General features: G+C 35.6%; 1 protein-coding gene and 1 long non-coding RNA gene across 5 annotated transcripts in view; one reads left to right on the forward strand and one right to left on the reverse strand.

Moving 5' to 3' along the window:
* ABCB5 (ATP binding cassette subfamily B member 5) overlaps positions 1-22,368 on the forward strand; it is a 144,023-nt gene that overhangs the window by 76,897 nt on the left and 44,758 nt on the right. For 3 of the 4 annotated variants that reach the window (XR_014067562.1, XM_081536770.1, XM_081536769.1), the window contains exons 14-18: positions 4,427-4,588; positions 8,080-8,220; positions 17,657-17,800; positions 18,746-18,850; positions 19,034-19,111. Coding sequence is in view for 2 of the 4 variants with exons in the window: in XM_081536770.1 (XP_081392896.1) it covers positions 4,427-4,588; positions 8,080-8,220; positions 17,657-17,800; positions 18,746-18,850; positions 19,034-19,111 (630 nt within the window). In the remaining 2 variants the exon portion in view is untranslated. The remainder of the gene's footprint in view (positions 1-4,426; positions 4,589-8,079; positions 8,221-17,656; positions 17,801-18,745; positions 18,851-19,033; positions 19,112-22,368) is intronic. The other variant, XR_014067563.1, reaches the window with a different exon arrangement.
* Positions 9,060-19,395, reverse strand: LOC145524479 (uncharacterized). Its single transcript, XR_014067566.1, has 2 exons — positions 19,329-19,395; positions 9,060-12,047 (listed from the first exon to the last, which is right to left on the reverse strand). It is a non-coding gene; the product is annotated as an uncharacterized LOC145524479 (long non-coding RNA).

Consider the following 22,368-nt stretch of genomic DNA (forward strand, 5'->3'; position numbering starts at 1 on the left):
TGTGAAGAGTTGACTCATTGGAAAAGACCCTAATGCTGGGAAGGATTGGGGGCAGGAGAAGAAGGGGATGACAGACGATGAGATGGCTGGATGGCATCACCAACTCGATGGACATGGATTTGGATAGACTCCGGGAGCTGGTGATGGACAGGGAGGCCTGGCGTGCTGCAATTCATGGGGTCGCAAAGAGTCGGACACGACTGAGAGAGTGAACTGAACTGAACTGAACTATTTTTATTTTAATCTGAGTTTTACTGATGACTAATGATGCTAAGCATTTTTAATGTGCTTTTTGAACATCCATATCTCTTATTTTTTAATTATATTTTTATTTTTAACTGGAAGATAATTGCAATATTGTGATAGCTTCTGCAATACATCAACATGAATCATATCTCTTCTTTGTTAAAGTTTCCATTCACACGTTGTGCTTATCCATTTTTTGACTGGTCATTTGATTTCCTGTCATTGAGTTTTGAGAGTTCTTTATATATTCTTTACATTCTGAATATAAGGACTTTATCAGATAACTGGAAAATATTTCTTTAATCTGTCTTTCCATCCTCTTAGTATCTTCCAAAGAACAGAAGCCTTTGATTTTGAAGAAGTTTAGTTTATAATTTTTCCCTTTATAAATCAAGCTTTTAGTGTTCTGCTTAAGAAATTTTTAGCCAAATTCAAGATCAAAAATATTATTTCCCTACTTTTTCTTCAAGAAGTATTATAGTTTTAGTTTTTACATTTAGGTTTATGATCAATTTTGAGTTAAATTCTGTACACGGTGCCATATATAGTTTGAAGTTTGTTTTATTTTTGTTTTTTTTATTTTCTTTGCACATGAACGTTCAACTGTTCCAGCAATATTTGTTGAAAAGACTGCTTATTTCTGCACTGAATTGCCTTTACATCTTTGTAGAAAATCAGTTTTTCCATATATGTATGTGTGTATCTTTGGTCTCTCTTTTACTGATGTCTCTCTTTTTGCTTATTTTCTTCCTTTATATTTAATTGTTTTCTGCTTGGATCTTTATTATTTCCTTTCTTCTGCTTACTTTGAGTTTAACTTTCTCTTTCCTTTTTGTTTTCTTAGGTTGACCCTGAGGTCATTTACTTGAGAAATGTTATTTGGTTTCCAAGTATTTAGGGAGTTTCCAGAGATCTTTCTGTATTAAATTTTAATTTAATACTATTGTGGTCAGAGAACATACTTTGTATGACTTGAATATTTTTAATTTAGTAAGATGTTTTATGACATAGAATATGGTCTATCTTGGTAAATATTCTATGCAAACTTGGAAATAATAATAATGTGCAAACTTGGAAATTTGCTGTTGTTGATCAAATGTTCTATGAATACTGATTATGGGAAATTGGTTGATAGTGTTATTCAAGTCTTCTTTATCCTTACAGATAGTCTGTGTACTTGCTTCATAAATTATTGAGGGAGAGTTATTGAATTATCCATCTTTCATTGTGGATTGGACTTGTCCTTGCAGTTGTGTCCATTTTGATGTCATATATTTTGGAACTCTGTTGTGATGTACGTAAACATTCAGGATTGCCAGGTCTTCTTGATTAATTGATCCCTCTATCATTATGGAATATACTCCTTTACTCTGGTTATATCCTTTGCTCCTTAGTTTTCTTTGTCTGATACTGATAATACAGTCCACTCCAGCTTTCTTTTACTTAGAGTTAGCATGGTATGTCTTTTTCCATCCTTTACTGTAGGCTTATTTGTGTCTTGATTTTAAAAATGTGTTTCTTATAGTTGGCATACAGTTGGGTCTTGGTTTTGTGCTCAGTCTGACAATCTTTGACTTTTAATTGGGGCATTTAGACTATTTACATTTACTATGATTATTAGATCCCCTGGAGAAGGAAATGGCAAACCACTCCGGGATTCTTGCCTGGAAAACATCAGGAACAGAGGAGCCTGGTAGGATACAGTCCATGGGGGTCACAAGAGTCAGATATGACTTGGTGACTAAACCACCCAATTTAAATAGATAATCTTTGCTGTTTTTTCTACTCTTGTTTCTGTTTTCCTCTGCACTTGTTTCTGTTTTCCTCATGTTCTCCCTTTACATGGATTAACTGAATACCTTTTATGATTCTATTTTATCCCTTTTGTAAGTATATTAGCTATAATTCTTTTTTATTTTGGTGACAGGTTTAGAGTTTAGAGTATATACCTTTAACTTATCACCATCTACCCTCAAATGACATTACATCACCTCAGGTATAGTAAAAAACTTACTCCTATTCCTCCCTTTCTGGCTTTCAAGCTATTATTATTATTATTTTCTAGCAAGAGACGCAAGAGACGTGGGTTGGGAAAATCCCCTGGTGTAGGAAATGGCAACCCACTCCAGTATTGTTGCCAAGAAAATTCCAAGGACACAGGAGCCTGGTGGGCTGCAGTCCATGGGGTCACAAAGAGTCAGACAAGACTGGGGCAACTGAGCATGCATAATAATAATATACATGTGTTGTACACTTATGCATGTGTTATAAACCCCATGCTGTTAATACACTGGGCTTGCCCTCAGTAAATAGTCAAGGGTCTACAGCCTGAAAACAGTTAATAGTATAAGAGCTATTATTTACTGCAAACTTTCCATCTTTGAGGCATGGTACTAAGAATATTGGTACCTCTCATATAGTAAAAACTTGCATTAGTATACTTCCACAACTGAGCGACTTTCACTTTCACTTCACTTCACCAAGAGTATTAATCTGCACAATAACCCTAGAATATAGGTAGCATAATTTCCCCCATTTAATAAATGAGGAAACTAGTCTAAGATCACAGACCCAAAAAGTAGCAGAAAAAAGACTGAAACCTAGGAACTGTGACTACAGAGAACACAAATGATGAAGAAATTATTGAAAATTAAACTTTTCTTTATAAGCATGGTATACTTTATAGTCTATATATGAGATTGTTTACCATTTGTACTTAATTAGCATGTAATACAGTAAAGTTGGACTTCCCAGGTGGCTCAGTGGTAAAGAATCCACCTGCTAGTGCAGGAGACATGGGTTTGATCCCCAGGTCAGCAAAATCTCCTAGAGGGGAAACTGGCAACCCACTCCAGTATTCTTACCTGGAATATCCCATGGACAGAGGAGACTGGCAGGCTACAGTCCCCCGGGTCACAAAAGAGTCAGACACAACTTAGCAACTAAACAACAATATTATGTCCATCAATATATATGTCAGAGTAACTGTGTTGTGAGTTTTAATTGAAACAATGGGCTCCATTCCTAGTTTATTGCTTGCTTAGCTATTCATGCAGTATGATGATCTGCTTTCAAACTAAAAAAATCAAGGGCAATTTGGTGCCAGTCATATTATCTCATATCATTTTTTAGAAAGATCTAAAACATAGGGAGGCCTGCTGAGGGCAGTAATAACTATCTAATCTATGTGACAGAAGATGTGGATTAACTGTGATACGTTTAGATGCTTTGAATAGTAATTACAGTCTGATTATTAGAATGTTATTGAGGTCATGACAAGAATAAACACTGGTAAAATATACATGACATTAAATTTACCATTCTAACCATTAAAAAAAATCTGACATACACTTGACTTACAATATTATATAGTTTCAGTTGTACAACATAATGATTCAATATTTTTATAGATTACACTACATATAAATTTATTATAAAATTTTAGCTATATTTGCTGTGCTACATTTTTCTGTATGTATATAATACTTGTTAAAAACATATATTTTCTTGAATCTGTACCTTCATTTGAGAGATGAAAAATAAGAAATAATTAGTTACTTTTAGTTACTGATAGCCAGGCAGTTGTTAGGTGGCTCAGATTAAATAGTCTTTAGTTTCCTTTTCAGCTCTAAGATAGTGTGTCGGTGTTTTTTTAAAGTATTTATTTATTTATTTTTGGCTGCACTGGGCTTTCTTTCCTGTGCGAGCAGCTGCAGCGAGTAGGGGCTACTGTCTAGCTGCAGTGCATAGGCTCTCATTGTGGTGGCCTCTCTTCTTGCAGATCATGGGCTCTAGGGTGCGAGCGTTCAGTAGTTGTGACTCACGGGCCCTAGAGCACAGGCTCAAAAGTTGTGGAGCACAGGCTTAGTGGCTCTGCAGCATGCGGGATCTTCCCAGATCAGGGATTGAACCCATGTCTCCTGCACTGGGAGATGGATTCTTTAACACTGAGCTACCAGGGAAGCCCTACTATGGTTTTATAAATTCAACAATTTGGAATCTAACTTCCTGCTTTTTAATTTTAATTTCTATTGGCCTTCCAAATCAGTTCAAGTTTTCAAATTTTTATATCCAAAGGTAAGATTCTTTTATACTTAAATAATAGTATAAGAAATTTTCCTGAATATTCCGAGTTTATTATTCCTACTAACATTCGTTTTCTATGCTTATTGCTTTATAGGCAAGCAAAGGTCGGACTACAATTGTAGTAGCTCACCGGCTTTCTACTATTCGAAGTGCAGATATGATTGTGACCATAAAAGATGGGATGGTGGTGGAAAAAGGAACACATGCTGAATTAATGGCAAAACAGGGTCTATATTATTCACTTGCAATGTCACAGGTAATGTTTACATGACATATGTTATGTTTGCATATTTTAACTTTTCAGAGATCACGCCATGCTAGAAAACAGAAGTTCTGAATTATTATCTTATGTTTCATAAGGCAATCAAGGATATTCATAGTTCCTTAGTTAAGAAATTCAGTGTGTTTAATATCCTCAGCATTGTTATAGATAATGGTGAAAGTTATAGAACTAATTGGCATATATATATATATATACACACATATACACACACATATATATAGTATTTTTACCTAATATTTGCCATGCAGATAACAAATAGGCTTCAAAGCTTGTATATTGCAGATCCAGAAAAATATAACTCTGTATACTGTGATCTTTTTGTTAAAACACAAAGAACTATAACACACAATCCCTACTTAAAGGCTTAAAACTTAGCTACAGAGGTAAAATGCAGAATCATGCATACAGATGCTACAAGTTGTAGAAATAAGAAGCAAGATTGATGGAGACGTGAATCCCATGAAAGTATTCATGAAGAAATCTTGAAGGAAGCAGGGGGGTAAGGAGGAGAAATCTAGGTAATATGGAAGTAAGAAGGAACTTGGTTTGCAGGTCAACAGAAAGGAGACCAGTCTTCCTTAAGTAATAATGAGTTTTGGGGGAATAATGGAAAATTTGGATAATGAAGATCAGACCATGTAAAGATTAAGACTTCCTGTGTAGCAAGCACCTAACCCAGTGCCTAACACACAATGAGCACTCAAAAAATATCTGCTAAATGAAAGGACATATAATACATATCCATACTGTGTATACACCACATTATCACAAGTACACCAGAAAGCTCATGTTAGGTAATCAGGGGGATACATGACAATACTGGGGCAGGCTGGCAAATCCCAAATTTGGGATCCAAATTTCTGCATGTCATGTGATCTACCCTACTGAATTTCAGTTTTTTATTAGGGCACATTAACATAAGTGGTAATGATTAGGCTCTAGCTATCTTCTTCATTCTGCCTTCTTCTCTTGGTCAAGAAGGCAGACCTCTTTCCAAAGGGTCTTCTGCAGGTGACTAATATTAACCTTTTTTTGGTTTATTTTACTTCTTTAACTTTCTGACTATATTTTTTATATCAACATTATTATTTCACAAATTAGGAAATTTAGAAAGCTATGAGCCTATATCTCACGAAACTTAAAATTTCAAACCCCAGCTTTCTCCATATGCTAGAATGAAGGATTTTTAAACACAACCTATAAAGCAAAGATAGTTTTAAAAAAAAAAGAGAGAAAATAAAAAATTTGAAAATGTAATCTCACATTGATTAATTTTAAAACTTCATTTCAATTTTATTTCATGTTAGGCCATATTCTTCTTTAAAGATAAAATTTATGTGTTATTTGCCAGTTGAATTTGCCTGACTTTTATTCCATAGTAAATTTAACAATTTATGAATTTCAATATTTTCAAACTAATAATTGTAAAAAATAAAAGGAAATAATTGTAGTCAAACTAACCCTATTTTAAGATTCTTAAAAACTACTACACTCAGATCTTTCTTTGAAGCAACACTTTTTTCATTATAGCCAAACTAAAACTCCATTTTTAGGTGTTAGGTTAAAGAGTTCCACAATGTAAGGAAAACAAAAATGGAGTGTTTATGTTATAACTGTGTAAAAATTTTATTCAAAACCTTATTCAGAATGGATTAATACTCTCTGATTATCTAAAATAATGTTCATGCTGCTATAATAATATAATTTTAAATATTAATACTCAATGAACAACTCTAATATTCTGGGAACTGTATATAGTAAACATAACATACATGATATCTGCATAAACAGTAACACAGTTCTGAAACTCTGAATGGACTTATTTGCTACTGTTGCCTGTAGTGTCCACATGAATCAGTTTATGACAATTCTTGATTTTCATAAGTGTTACAAAGTTAATGCTGCTAAAGCAGCACAGCAAAATGGTTCCAGTCATGAGCTCTGTAGACACAGCAAGTTGAAATCCTTACTCTGCCACATAATAGTTTTAGGACCATGAGTAAGTTGTTTAAATTCTCTGTTCCTCAGTTTTCTGACTTCTAAAATGAGGAAAATAATAGTAACATTAAATGAGTTCATTCATGTAAAGTACTTAGAACTATTTTTGGCATAACAAATTTTATTATATTACTATTCTTTGTTATCTAATCAAATTTTTAAGGAAAGTTCAAACCATGGTTATTATTGTAACCATGTACCAATTAATGCTGTAATTATTTATCTAGAATAATTATTTACATATATAGCGAGTCTGTGAGCTTCCTTCAGTGAGTTTCCACACGAAAATGAAATAAAAACAGGTAGAACTACATACATACCCAAACTCCTTGCCATTGTTATTTTGTCTAGCAGCCTTCTCAGCAAATAGAATTGTTCTTGCTCTATAAGCACCTCTTTAGAAAATTTTATTATGAGAAGTCAAAATTTTATTTTAAGCTTGCCACAAAGTAAATAGCTCCTGAAAAAAATGCCAAATAAAAATTTTCTTTCTTAGTAGGGAAATTTTTTGAAAAAAGAAAGTGATATCATAAAGGAATGTCTGATTCAAGATATTAAGATAGCATAAGGCTGGTTAAAGTTTATGTACCTTGAAATGACTGATTAATAGTTGTTAATCTTGTTAAAGAATCACAGTGTCCCTAGGAAGACTTACGTGTACATACTCTCCTTTGCATCTGAAGTTACCTAAGTCTTACCATCTATACTCCCCACCCTGGTTGGGCCTTCATCATCCTAACCAAGCTCTTCATTTCTGTCTTCACCCCTCCTCCCACGTCTTCATAAGGAAGTCACTAAAACTGGCCTTACTTCCTGGAGTAGCAAGAAAAACAAAAACTAGACTTAGAGGAATCTGGTTTAGAACTTTATCCTATTCTATGATTTAAGCAATTTCTTTAAGGTTAATTTGATGTCTTTGGAATTTCTTGTTCTTTTGGAGCTGGCCCCACCAAATTTGCTTTTTAGTTTGTTTGGAATGGGCAGCAGTGGCCAGCCTGCAAAGTGTTATTGTCTCCTGAGATCTACCTCATACCTAGGGCCAGCTTCACATTTGAGTGCCTAACTATATGTTATAAATTTGTAAGCTCCAGAAAAGGCTGGGAAGAAGGAATCAGTGAGAGAGAGAGAGAGAGAGTATATTTGAGTCATCGCGCTCACAAAGCTCATTTTACCAAGATCTGTTCTTGCTAGTGGAATAATTGTTTTTAATTATGGCATTATTTTCTGTGGTTAATTATACAGGTCTTTGGGGGGAAAGATACAATAAGCTTTTGTCACTCACTAACATTTTAGTATGAATTGGGCTTACTGGTTCTGTATTGAGTCTAAAAACTTCAACAAGAACTGCTCAGAAATACACCACTCTCAGTAACAAAGGCAGTACAATTTTAGAGGGATGCTTAATAGAGTTGCTTTGAATTTTTAAGGCATTACTCTGGTGGTAACATGGGTATTCTTCATTTAAGGATATTAAAAAAGCTGATGAACAGATAGAATCGGTGGCTTATTCTGCTGAAAAAGATACCAGCTCAATTTCTCTGTGCTCTGTGAATAGCATGAAGTCAGATTTTACTGACAAGTTTGAGGAATCCACCCAATATAAAGAGGTAATGGGTCAACTATCAACAAGTTACCAACATGTTCTCCAATGAATTTTGATACAATCCTTATAATATATTTAGAATGTATTTATTATAAAATGTTATTATAGCACTTAGGTTACCAAACCTAAGTCTTTGCCGAACTTCACTCTAACATCACTGTGACTGTAAGAAAGAAGCCTTCAAATAAGACTGCACTGATGTCAGAGGTCATTATTGGGGCAAGAAATCTTGTGAGAATCCTTTCCTATATGGCAAACCATGGGTTAAAACGGTGGCTCAGGTGGTGTGGTACCAACAGTGATGCTCAAGGTCAATCTAAGTCACATTAAGACCCAAATCCACTCCACTCACTGGATGCAGATAAGCACTAGCACATACAGTGCTTCAGTCTTTCAACCCCAGGGTACAACCCAAATAGCTTTGTTCAGCTGGGCAAGGAGTACTTGTTCCCAGGCTTGCTTCCCTACACTTACCCCCAGGCTCTTCCTGAGTCCAGATCAGTCTCCTTTAAGCCTCCTTATGTCTCATACCTCTCTGTACTACCTCTTCAGTCTTCATTCTTACCTCAAGTCTAATTTCTCTTTCCCATTCAGCCTCCCTTTTCTTAAAATTCCCAGCACCTTCTTTGGACTTCAACTTCCACTCTAACTCTTTTCCTCAGCATTCTTTCATAAAATATAGTTCCATCTCACCTCAGCCTGTGATTCTTCCAGCCTCCTCATTCCCTAAGTCCAGCTCTCTCCTCAACCCCAGGCAACCTCACTCAGCCCTTTTGCTGCTTCTCAGTTGTAAACTCATACACCATGAAGTCTCTCACCTCAGCCCCTGAATATTAGCTTCTGTTTTCCTAAACTCCAGCTCCCATATCATCCACTTTTTTTTTTTTTTAGTTGGGGGCTAATTACTTTACAATATTGTAGTAGTTTTTGCCATACATTGACATGGATCAGCCATGGGTTTACATGTATTCCCCTTCCTGGACCCTCCTCCCACCTCCCCCCCCATCCCATCCCTCTAGGTCATCCCATTGCCCCAGTCCTGAGCATTTGTCTCATGCATCGAACATGGAATGGAGTTCTGTTTCACATATGATAATATACATGTTTCAATGCTATTCTCCCAGAATGTCCCACCCTCACCTTCTCCCTCAGAGTCCATAAGACTGTTCTATGCATCTGTGTCTCTTATTCTGTCTCGCATATAGGGTTATCATTACCATCTTTCAAATTCCATATATATGCATTAGTATACTGTATTGTTGTTTTTCTTTCTGGCTTACTTCACTCTGTATAATGGGCTCCAGTTTCATCCATCTCAATAGAACCGATTCAAATGTATTTTTTTAATGGCTGAGTAATATTCCATTGTGTATATGTACCACAGCTTCCTTATCCATTCGTCTGCTGATGGACATCTAGGTTGCTTCCATGTCCTGGCTATTGTAAACAGTGCTGTGATGAACATTGGGGTACACGCGTCTCTTTCAATTCTCGTTTCCTCGGTGTGTATGCCCAGCAGTGGGATTGCTGGGTCATTTGGCAGTTCTATTCCCAGTTTTTTTAAGGAATCTCCACACTGTTCTCCATAATGGCTGTACTAGTTTGCATTCCCACCAACAGTGTAAGAGGGTTCCCTTTTCTCCACATCCTCTCCAGCACTTATTGCTTGTAGACTTTTGGATAGCAGCCATTCTGACTGGCGTGAAATGGTACCTCATTGTGGTTTTGATTTGCATTTCTCTAATAATGAGTGATGTTGAGCATCTTTTCATGTGTTTGTTAGCCATCTGTATGTCTTCTTTGGAGAAATGTCTGTTTAGTTCTTTGGCCCATTTCTTGATTGGGTCGTTTATTTTTCTGGAATTCAGCTGCAAGAGTTGCTTGTATATTTTTGAGATTAATTGTTTGTCTGTTGCTTCATTTGCTATTATTTTCTCCCATTCTGAGGGCTGTCTTTTCACCTTGCTTATAGTTTCCTTTGTTGTGCAAAAGCTTTTAATTTTAATTAGGTCCCATTTGTTTATTGTTGCTTTTATTTCCGATATTCTGGGAGGTGGGTCGTGGAGGATCCTGCTGTGATTTATGTCGGAGAGTGTTTTGCCTATGTTTTCCTCTAGGAGTTTTATAGTTTCTGGTCTTACGTTTAGATCTTCATTCACTCTTATCTTTGGCTCACTATTTCTCACAAGCTGGAGTTCCCTTCTTCTCCTTGGGTTGACAAATGCTTGAGGTTGAATACCCCTTAGCCATTCCCACTGTCTTCCTGCCCACTCTTCTCAGTCTCATCTATTATCTGTCTGAAGCCCTGGGATGACCTGCCTCAAACCTCCTCTTCTGCCTTTCTCTGGCACTGCCAGTCTGTTGCTTTTAATTCTAGATGCAGTTTTTTCCCTTTTTACGTACGTGATCCTACATAGCATTCACATTTATATGTTTGCTTATCTATTAATTTTCTTTAAAAATGCATTTATGTAAACATTAATAGAAAAACATTAAGTAAATAATAGCATAGGTAATTTTATCTATGGCAAAAGGCCTGAGTATAAGAAGACAGTACAAGAGTTTATATTGTATAAGAGTTTGTGAAATGCTGTGCAAGAGTGTAAAAAACACTATGTTAAAACATCTGTTAATAGCTACTGGACCTCCCACTGTAATTGTTAAAAACAGAATGAAAGTCCATCTTGAAGTCTGAAAATTCACTAGGTATATAAAGTGGAATTTTAAAATCTGATAAAGGTGAAAATCATAAAATTAAAAAACAACTCAGACTTATAGAGAAAATGATAGAGTAAATTTACACTCTGATACAACTGCTCTGCTCCATACTCATAGTAATGATAAAACATAAAAAGGGAAAAAACAATAAGACATATCCAAGCTCCAAAACAGGGTAAATATCTCTACCTGCTAGAAACAGAGCAGAAGTACCAAGTGGTTAGCTGAGCTTCAGTCATGCATCTACTCTTTTGTTTTTTTTTTATTGGAGTTTAGTTGCTTTACAATGCTGTGTTAGTTTCTGCTGTACTACAAAGTGAATCAGTTATACATATACACACAGCCACTCCTTTTTGGATTTCCTTCCCATTTAGATCACCACAGAGCACTGAGTAGAGTTCCCTGTACTATATGGTAGGTTCTCATTAATTATCTATTTTGTATGTAGTAGTAAAAGGAGGCTACAAACTTGGTTACCAGTGCCTGGTGCTATAGTGAGTAGAAAACTGAGAGCCTGGAAGGAAGGATATAGTCTTACCAAGTGAAGCAAGCCAAACCTCAGCTCCATGGCTATATTTGTAAATAATTTTTTCAGACTATAGTAACACAAGGAAAAGTGAACAGAGACTATAAAAATAAATAATGAAATGGAAAATATGAAGGAGGATTTTAGAACAGAATTAATAGGAGGTTAGGTTGAGTCAGAAGACAGAAACCACACAATTTGAACAGAGACAGTTTAGTGTAATGAATCATTAGGGAATTAAAGTAATAGAAATTGGCTAGTTAAAATTAAGAGGACACTAAAGAATGCAGAGGTAGCAGATAAAAAGTGCCAACCACTATCCCTGGGGTGAAACAGAGACCCAAGGAAGAGCCCTCTTTATTCCCTGCAACTAAATGACTCAGTGGCTAACAGAGAAGATGTCAAGGTACCTTGCTGGTGAAGTGTACTTGAAATCTGTCCTTTAGGATGCCGGGGGAGGGTCTGAGCTTCAGAATAAAAAGATTCAACATTGTTTGGAAGTCATTTCTTCCCAAACTGGGTCCATAGATCAAAGCAATCCCAGTCAACATCTTAGCAGACTTTTTGTAGAATTTGGCAAACTGATTCTAAATGGAAATTCAAAAGGATAAAATGAGACAAACAACTTTCATAAAGAAAAACAAAGTTGTAGGATTTATAATTACTAATTCCAATTTTTAGTATAAAGCTATAGTAATCAAAATAATGTGCTATTGGAACAAAAATAGAGAAATAGATCAATAGAACAGAATAGAGAGAATCAAGAATTAGACCCACACACATATAGTCAGCTCTTTAGACAAAAGTGCAAAGGCAATTCGACTCTTAGTGACCCCATGGACTATAGCCTACCAGCCTCCTCCGTCCATGGGATTTTCCAGGCAAGAGTACTGGAATGGGGTGCCATTGCCTTCTCCGAGAGAATATATAGTCTTTTTCAATTTTATTTATTTATTTTTTTTGGTTGCACTGAGTCTTCGTTGCTGGGCGGAGACTTTTCTCCAGTTACCACAAGTGGGAGCTACTCTCTAGTTGCTGTGCATGGGCTTCCCTTGGCAGCGGCCTCTCCGTGGCTGAGCACAGGCTCTAGGGTGTACAGGCTTCAGTAGTTGTAGCACCCAGGCTCAGTAGTTGTGACTCTTGGGCTCTAGAGTACAGGCTAGTTTTGGAGCATGGGCCCAGTTACTCCGTGGCATGTGGGAGCTTCCCTAACCAGGGATCAAACCTGTGTCTCCTGCGTTGGCAGGCAGATTCTTCACCACTGAGCCACCAGGGAAGCCTCAAAAATATATAGTCTTTTTAAGAAAAGATGCTGAAAGAAATACCTATCTATCCAAAAGAATCATCTTCAATCCATACTTCAAAGCACAAATGAAAATTAACTATAAATGGAATTCAGACCTTACTGAAAAGCTAAAAATAGAAAATTTTCATAAGCAAATATAATAGAAAATCTTCATGACTTTGAGTTAAGCAAAGATTTCTTAGCTACAACACCAAAATCACAATTTGTAAAAGAGAAAGATAGATAAGCTAGACATCAAAATGAAGAAAATTTCTATTTGTAAAACTTTTTTTTTTTTTGGCTGCATCACAAGGCTTGCAGCATCTTAGTTCCCTGACCAGGGACCAAACCCAGGCCCTGGCAGTGAGAGCACAGTGTCCTAGCCACTGGACTGCCAGGAAATTCTCAGTAAAACTTTTTAAGAAATGAAAAGATAGACTATAAACTGTAAGAAAATATTTGAAAGTCACATATGTGATAAAGGACTTGTATCCAGAATATACAGAGAACTCCCAAAGCACAGTAATAAGAATACCAACAACCCAATAGGCAAATGGGTAAAATATTTTAATAGACATTTTGCCAAAGAAGATATGCACATGGGAAATGAGCATATGAAAATATGCCTAACATCATTAGGCATTGTTGTTTAATCCCTTAGTTGTATCTGACTCTTTGCAACCCCGTGGACTGCAGTATGCCAGGCTTCCCTGTCCTTTTAGGCATTAGACAAGAACAAATTAATTATAATTGAGATGTCATGATACACCTTTTAGAATAGTTAAATCTAAAAAGACTGTACCAAGTATTGTTGGTGATGTGGAGCATCTGGAACCTACATTTTGCTAGTGGGAATAAAAAGTAGTAATCCCAATTTGGAAAAATAGTTCAGCAGTTTCGTTAAAAGTTAAATGTGCACCTACTATGATCCAGCCATTCTTTTTCTAGGTTTTGTTGTTGTTGTTGTTAGCTGCTAAGTCATGTCCAACTCTTTTTTGACCCCATGGACTGTAGTCTTCCAGGCTCCTCTGTCCATGGGATTTCCCAGACAAGAATATGGGAGTGGGTTGCCATCTCCTTCTCCAGAGGATCTTCCCAATCCAGGGATCAAATCTGTGTCTCCTGCATTGGTAGGAGAGTTCTTCACCATTGAGCCACCAGGAAAGCCCTTCTAGGTTTTCACTCAAGAGAAATGAAATCATATCTCCACACAAAGTCTTGTATGTGAATGTTCATAGCAGCTTTATTTGTGATAGCCCATAACTTGGAATTATGTCAAGAGGTAAATTGTGGTATATCCAAACAATGAAACGCTTCTCAGCAATGAAAATAAGTGAAATATTAATTCATGGAATAGCATGAATAAATCTCAAAGCAGTTATTTTGAACAAAAAGAAGCCACATGAAAAGAGTACATACTATGTGATTTAATTATATATTAAAAAAACTCTAGAAATTGCAAAGCAGTCTATAGTGACAAAAATATACCAGTGGTTGTAGGGGAAGAGCACGGGCAGCTGAGAAGTGTGGAAGAAAGGGATTAGAAAAGCAGGAGGAAACTTAACAGGGTAAGGAATATGTTCATTATGTTGACTGTGGTGATAATTTCATGGGTGTGTACTGAAGTCTAATCTTATGAAAATGTACACCTTATATATGTGCAGCTTGTATGAAAATTATAACTCAATAAAGCTTTAAAATACATTAGATTAAATTTTAAAATTTTAAGAGATTTTTTTAACTTTTAAAAATCCTTTCATATCTCTTTATAAAATGACTCTAATTTCATATATTTTTATATTAAGTTCTCTTAAAACATGCTATTAATATAACCTATAATATAGTTAGGTAGTCCATACTCTCATGATTTTACTAAAATTTTTAATTTTTTTTATTTCAATTTATTCTTTTCTCTCTTTATAGCATTATTTAAGTAATACCCTTTTTTCAATCATATTTTTAGAGGTAAAAAGGTGTTCTACAGAAGCTGATAGACCTCCTACATTAGCTGGCTCTGCAATGTACTGGTATTGTGTCCTAGGACATGCTTGTAGTTTCATTACAAAATGAGATAATTTTGTAAAGAGTTTGACAAAAAACAAAATCCATGTTTAGAACTTCACGAAGAGTTGGAATGGAATTTTGAAAATTTCTCTATATTCTGTTGGACAGTGACCTATCTGAAAAGTGAAGCTCTTTATGATGATAACCCTCAGAAAGCTTCAGAAAGGAAGATAATAGATAATCAAATTATTAAGTGAAAGTGTTACTTGGTCAGCTGTGTCTGACTTTTTGCAACCTCGTGGACTGTAGCCCACCAGGTCCTCTGTCCATGGGATTCTCCAGGCAAGAATACTGGAGTAGGTTACCATCTCCTTCTCCAGGGGATCTTTGCAACCCAGAGATCCAACCCAGGTCTCCCACATTGCAGGCAGATTCTTTACCATCGGAGCCACTAGGGAATCCCCCAATATAAATTTGGTTTAGCCATCCTGAAAATAGACTTTAAAGGCTTTAGAATTTTAAAAGTTATTTTGTTCAAACAATAGAGTTTTTATTATAATTGCCAGGCTAAGATTAAAACAAGAATTATATACTATTTTATATCTTACCTGAAATCTTTCTCTGGTTATCAGGTTCATAAATGGCATTACTTCAACAGTGAATGCCATGAGGAAGTTTCAACATATAAAATGCCTAGTAGTTTGCTACCTACATTCCTATTCAAAAGAATTACTCACCACAGAATTTATTCACAAGATTTTTGAAGTTTATTAAATAAATCCCCTAGGTATTCCAGACAAGAAAAAGGAGAGATCATTATTATGTTATTTATCCTCTGATCATCATGACTACTACTTCCCCTATGGCAACCTCCATGGATCAGGAAGGACTGGCAGATACCAGTGTTACTTGCAATATTCATTCTCTGTATAAGACCCAATATTTTTCATAACATTATCCTTCCTTTCATAATAACATCAATAATAGCTAACATTTATTTGGTATTTATTGTTGTTGTTCAGTTGTTAAGTCATGTCCGACTCTTTGACTCCATGGACTTCAGTGCACTAGGCCTCCGTGTCCTCTCCCAAAGTGTGCTCAGATTCATGACCATTGAGTCTGTGATGCTCTCTAACCATCTCATACTCTGCTGCCCTCTTCTGCTTTTGCCTTCAATCTTTCCCAGCATCAGAGTCTTTTCCAACTAGTCAGTTCTTCACATCAGGTGGCCAAAGTACTGGAGTTGCAGCTTCAGCAGCAGTCCTTCCAATGAATAGTCAGGGTTGATTTCCTTTAGAATTGACTACTTGGATCTCCTTGCAGTCCAAGGGACTCTCAAGAGTCTTCTCCAACACCACAATTCAAAAGCATCAATTCTGTAGCACTTAGCCTTCTTTATGGTCCAACTCTCACATCCATGCATGACTACTGAGAAAACCATAGCTTTGACTATACAGACCTTTGTCAGCAAAGTGCTATCTCTGCTTTTTAATATGCTATCTAGGTTTATCATAGTTTTTCTTCTGAAGAGCAAGTGTGTTTTAGTTTCATGGCTGTACTCCCCATCCACAGTGATTTTAGAGCCCAAGAAAGTAAAATCTGTCACTGCTTCCCTTTTTTCCCCATCTATTTGCCGTGAAGTGATGGAACTTGATGCCATGATCTTAGTTTTTTGAATCTTGAATGTAAGCCAGCTTTTTCACTCTACTCTTTCACCCTCATCAAGAGGCTCTTTAGTTCCTCTTCATTTTGTGCTATTAGAGTGGTATCATCTGCATATCCAAGGTTGTTGATATTGGGTATTTATTGTGTGTAAATACTGAGTTAAGCTTAATTATAAAAACAATCCTCTACTCAGCATAAAAATGAATGAAGTAATGCCATTTGCAGCAACACTAAGTGAAGTAAATCAGAGAAAAACAAACATCATATGATATCACTTATATGTGGAACCTTAAAAAAAAATGATACAAATGAACTTATTTGCAAAACAGAAACAGACTCACAGACTTAGAAAATAAATTTATGGTTACCAAAGGGGAAGTGTATAGGGGAGGGATAAATTAGGAGTCTGGCATTGACATATACTCACTACTATACATAATAATAATCAACAAGGCCCTACTGTATAGCACAGGAAACTCTACTCACGATTCTGTAGTAACTTACACAAGAAAAGAATCTGAAAAAGAATGGAGATATGTATAACTGAATCACTTTGGTGTACGTCTGAAACTAACACAACATTGTGAATCAGCTATCCTTCAATATAAAATAAAAACTAAAAAAAAAAACAAACCAGTCCTGTAAGATAGGAACTGTTATCTTCCTCGAAAAGATAAGGAAAGTGAACCGTGGTGATTGTAAGTAACATACTCAGATATGTTAACTTATAGTTGGGAACCCCAAAAGAAGCTTTTAACCAAGGTATTAGAAAAATGTTTCCATAAATAGTCATGAAACTAGAAAGCTTTCAAGCTAAAAATGCTAGAAAAACTTTTACCTTCTGTCTATGCTTAGTTCCTATCTAGATTTTGTCCTATGTTAGGGCGTGATATTCGATCCAGTTAAACAGGTGTAAAGGAAAATATGCCTGTCATTTCTTCTGAAGTCTTAGCTATCAGCACATGTGTGTTAATTTATACTTTTTTAATGATAGTGACTGAGTGAAATGCCAAAAGGTGATAAGTTGCACAGTCAGTTTTGTGTAAAATTTATTTTATGTTTTGAGATTGTTATCAGTAATATAGGCAGTAAATTTTTTAAAGAGAAATTCTGCTTTCTTCTCTATTACCTATTATATTTGATATTTTATATTATAGATCTATTCAAGATGGGCTAACTTCTTTAGATTCCATTGTGCTCTCAAATTGGGGTTATAACCAAGGTATTTCATTTTACCTATAGACAAGTCTTCCTGAAGTTTCTCTATTAAAAATTTTTAAATTATATAAGTCTGAATGGCCTTCTGTGGTTCTGGGGACACTAGCTTCTGTTCTAAATGGAACTGTTCATCCAATATTTTCCATCATCTTTGCAAAAATTGTAACTGTAAGTAAAACTAATTTGCTAATGTTTTTAACCATTTTAAACAAAGTGTGATCTGAGAGAACAAACCTGGGGTACTTTAACTCAACAAGGGGAAAATTGAGATGTGTAGTGGGTCACCCCTAGTGTGGGATCCATGATAGAAAGGTTAGCTAATGTTCTCAGGGGATAAGCCAGCCTCTATTGTGAAGTGTTGGGCTGTACCTTGTTAACTGGGCAATCAGTAAAGAAATTGCTTTGTTTTCTAATTCTGACTCCAGTGCTGTATCAGCATTCCAAAACACTGAAGTAATAAAAGACAAATAGGGCTACTCTTTCTTTCAACTGGTCTGAACAATGACCATTTTTTATTACCAGTCAGAAAGAGGAAATAAGGAGTTCGGGACTGTGCTGGGGACCCAGGAGAGCTGATGAATTCAAGGATCTTATTAGAGCCATGTTAAATCTTCAGTCTTAACAACAGCAACAGTCCAAGACTGTTGACGCTGTGTCAACATAGATACCAATATATGTATAGTTACTAATTTTAGGAACAGTTTCTAGAGACATGTTAAAGGTCTCATATTGCAGGTGGTACTCCGAAAAGAGGAATATTAAGAAACCTGAGTTATTAGAAATAATATTTCAATTAGAAAACTAATTTCAGTAGTTTCTTTGAAAATATACAGTGATACTAATAGCAGATAGAGGACTCATTTGTCTGATCCCTTATTGATATATCTTAAGTGAGAGGATTTATGACAAGTTATTTTTTATTAAAGTAGTGAGTTATTTTTTAGTTTATGTAATGAATGTAGAGGATAGAATAAGGTGCATTTTTTCCCCAGAAATATGTGGAAATTATTATGTTGAAATTCATTTTTTAAATCCTGATGAATAGATATTTTAGTTTTTTTCTTTCTTTTATATTCTCCTCCAATCACCTGATTTAAAAAATCTCCTTTTCAGATGTTTGAAAATGATGATAAAACCACATTAAAACATGATGCGGAAATTTATTCCATGATATTTGTAATTTTGGGTGTTATTTGCTTTGTCAGTTATTTTATTCAGGTAAGCTTTTAATGAATTAACTGTGTACGTGATTACTGTTTTGTGTCATCCTATTTGAGTTAAAAATAGTAACTAGATATAACTAAATAAAATACAAATAAGTAAATATAGTAACTAAACATTCCAAAGAAATATAAAAGACAGTTAAGAATAAATGTAAATTTTTGTTTGTGTCTTTTCCAGGGATTATTTTATGGCAGAGCAGGGGAAATTTTAACCATGAGATTAAGACACTTGGCATTTAAAGCCATGTTATATCAGGTTGGTGTTTAGTTGTTGTTATCTTATTTTATTTAAAATGTGTTTTTAAATATTCTAGTTTTTAGTTTTTTCTTCATAAACAATTTCTTGACATAACCTTCCCTTTGGTCATTTAAAAGCATCCTTTTTGTGTCCCAAGCAGCATCTGACATAAGAATTCTTGTGGTGTACTTTCCTAACAGAAGCAAGTCGAAAATTGTTCAAAAATGCAACTTACAGAAAACAAGATTTAGAGTTCACTCCTTGTTCCCTGCATTCATCTTGACAAATCTCTTTCAATGTATAGTGTTCTAGAATCAGAATGGAAGGCTAACTTAAAACTGAAAAAGAATGTTAAGAACTACAGTATCTCGAGGAACATGTTTAAAAAGGAGTTAATTTCTATAGTGCTTATCCATGTGTTCAGCTTAAGTTTTTTCACTGCTGACTTCTTAAAGCAGTCATTCTTTCTGCCCTCATCAGAAGAGTCCTGAATTCAGATAACATCTGTCTAGCTTGCCACACACAATCATTCACACCTATGAAATAACTAAAAATAGGTGAATCAAATAATAATCTTGAAAAGTGAGTCGTGAGGGCAAATGGCAGGAATGTCTCAGATTGGCACCTCTAAAATTCTTTCAGGAGGCTGAGGTGTATTGGGTTACCCTGAAAGCCAATAATCATTTGAAGCCCTTTGCCATACTTTCTGTCACCGGAGCTCACCATGCAGGAGCAAATAGCTTCCTGCCAGGGTAATTTCTTTTCAAAAGTATAGTTACTATCCCTCCAGCCTAGTCATCAAAACCAGTTTTTACATCTTGTGACTTTCAGCAGTAGTGCTCAAAGGACTGCTGAGTAACAAAACTCCTCCACCTTTGTGTGCTGTTAGAGGATTACAGATTTAAAAAAAAAAAAAAAATGAGCGAGTTTCCCATAGCAACCTGATGCTTGGATGCAGTTGGTACCTAACATCCTCTCTCAAAATGTCTTGTTAAGAGACAATTGGAAGCACTCAATCCAGAAAAACAAAAATCTACTTGATAGATCATAAAATGATTTAAAGACTGCACATCTTGTCTAATTCTCATTAAGCTTGTACTTTTTTTTTCTATGAACAGTTTATGTTTTTATCTCAGATCTTTGATGAAACTAGGTGTGACTTTAATTGGCTAATACTATATTTCACATTTGTTGAAAATTTCTGCTCATTTTTGTTTTTCTTTCTGTATTTATGTTTTTCCACATTCAAGGACATTTATTTTTAATTTCTAGGAACTTTTGAAAATGTTCCCTGAATTTCTGAATATCTTAAATAGAAGAATATAAATTTTAACTTTTCCAATTATTACTTTGAACTTCTTTCTAGAGGTTTATAGGATGCTTTTGGTGGAGTATCCTAAAGGCCACAAATCAGTTTAACCAGTGGATATTGTTAATCCAACATCCTGATGGCTAATACGGGACATTAATCCTCTGCCTAGCATTAGCCATGTGACCACAAGGAGAGTAACATTCTTGGATTAAGTAGTGTCTGCCAATGAGAATACACCTACCTGTAAACTATAAGCTCTCCTTCTTCAGAACATACAAAGACACAAATAGAAACTGTGCTATTCAGCAGATATTATTCAATTCTCCCTTAAATCCAACTGAGCCCCTTTCAGCTTACCATTTGTTTTCCCTCTTCATTCTTCAGCACTCTTTTTGCTTATTTGCTTTTTTAAAATTGGGAAAAAAATGAGTAATGTAATTGGCCTTTTCTTCATAATTGTCTTAGAAATTTCACTTTTGTCTGTTAGTAAGGGAAGTTCCTAACATACAGTTTTCCCCTAACTCCTATTACTTGTTTTTTCCCCCTAAGATAAGATTTTTTTTTTTAAGTCTTAGAAAGCATGCTGAAACTTGCAGTGCTTTTTATAACCATTTTGAAACCTCAGTTGAAGTTGAGGTATTTATGGAATCAGGTGTGGTCTTTTTGTAGGTATAAAATCTTTATTTTATTTGATCACTTGAGATCCTTCCAGTTGAAAAGAATGTTCAAATTGTTGCTGATTTCAGTGATTATAAATAACTCATTGCTTATTATGTTTAAGGGGCTTCTCTTATGGCTCAGCTTGTAAAGAATCTGCCTGCAATGAGGGAGATCTTGGTTTGATCCCTGGGTTGGGAAGATCCCCTGGAGAAGGGAAAGTCTATCCACTCCAGTATTCTTGCCTGGAGAATACCACGGACAGAGAAGTCTGATGGGCTGCAGTCCATGGGGGTCACAAAGAGTTGGACATGACCAAGTGAGCACACAACGATAAATATTAGCCTATAGATCTATTTGGCTTTTTAAAAGGTGTGAAGCTTATTTTTGCCTATTTCTTTCTAAACTGAATTGGGTAGGGCTTTGGTGTGGAGGGTGGGAGGGGGCTCTAAATCATTAGATGATGGCGTTAGTGGAGATCACTAAGGAATCTCCAAAAAGATTTGAGGTAACAAATCCTGAAGCAGGAAAAACATATCATGAAACTCAACTATAATGCTTCAGTTAAATGGGAGGCAGAAGAGGGCATTTGATTAAAAATTCTAGCATTTGGTTGCCTAGGTTTAAATTCTGGCCTCAGTTCTTTCCAGCTGTTTAACCTTGGGCAAGTTATTTAATCTCTCAGTACCTCCTTCTTCTCATTTATAAAATATGGATAATCGTAGTATCTGTCTTATACTTGTGACGATTAAATGAGCAAAAACATACCAAGCACTTACAATGCTTCTACTGTAGTCTTTTACTTCTAGTAGAATTATTGGTAGGAAAATGGGTTTTCTAGTATTGGAAAACTTAATGAAAGTGAAAGTTATTCAGTCGTGTCCAACTCTTTGTGACCCCATGGAGCGTACAGTCCATTGAATTCTCCAGGCCAGAATACCGGAGTGGATAGCTGTTCCCTTCTCCAGGGGATCTTAGCCTAACTTATAATCATTTACCATCAGGTAGATAAGAAGCAAGCTAATTTTTACTCAATACCAGCTGTGTTCCAGAAACTCTGCTAAGTGTTTTAGCATATAATGCCTATGCTGAAAAGCAATCCCTAAAGTGAATAATTGCTGACTTGTTGAAAAGCAAGTTTGGATATCTTGCTGATTGAACATCATTGACTACGCTAAAGCCTTTGACTGCATGGATCATGAAAAATATGGAAAGCTCTTAAAGAGATGGGAATACCAGACTGTCTTACCTGTCTCCTGAGAAACTGTATTCGGGTCAAGAAGCAGCAGTTAGAACCCTGTATGGA

This window comes from Giraffa tippelskirchi, chromosome 10, assembly GCF_054371585.1.
Source record: "Giraffa tippelskirchi isolate mGirTip1 chromosome 10, T2T-mGirTip1v1.2.pri, whole genome shotgun sequence".
NCBI classification, from domain to species: domain Eukaryota; kingdom Metazoa; phylum Chordata; class Mammalia; order Artiodactyla; family Giraffidae; genus Giraffa; species Giraffa tippelskirchi.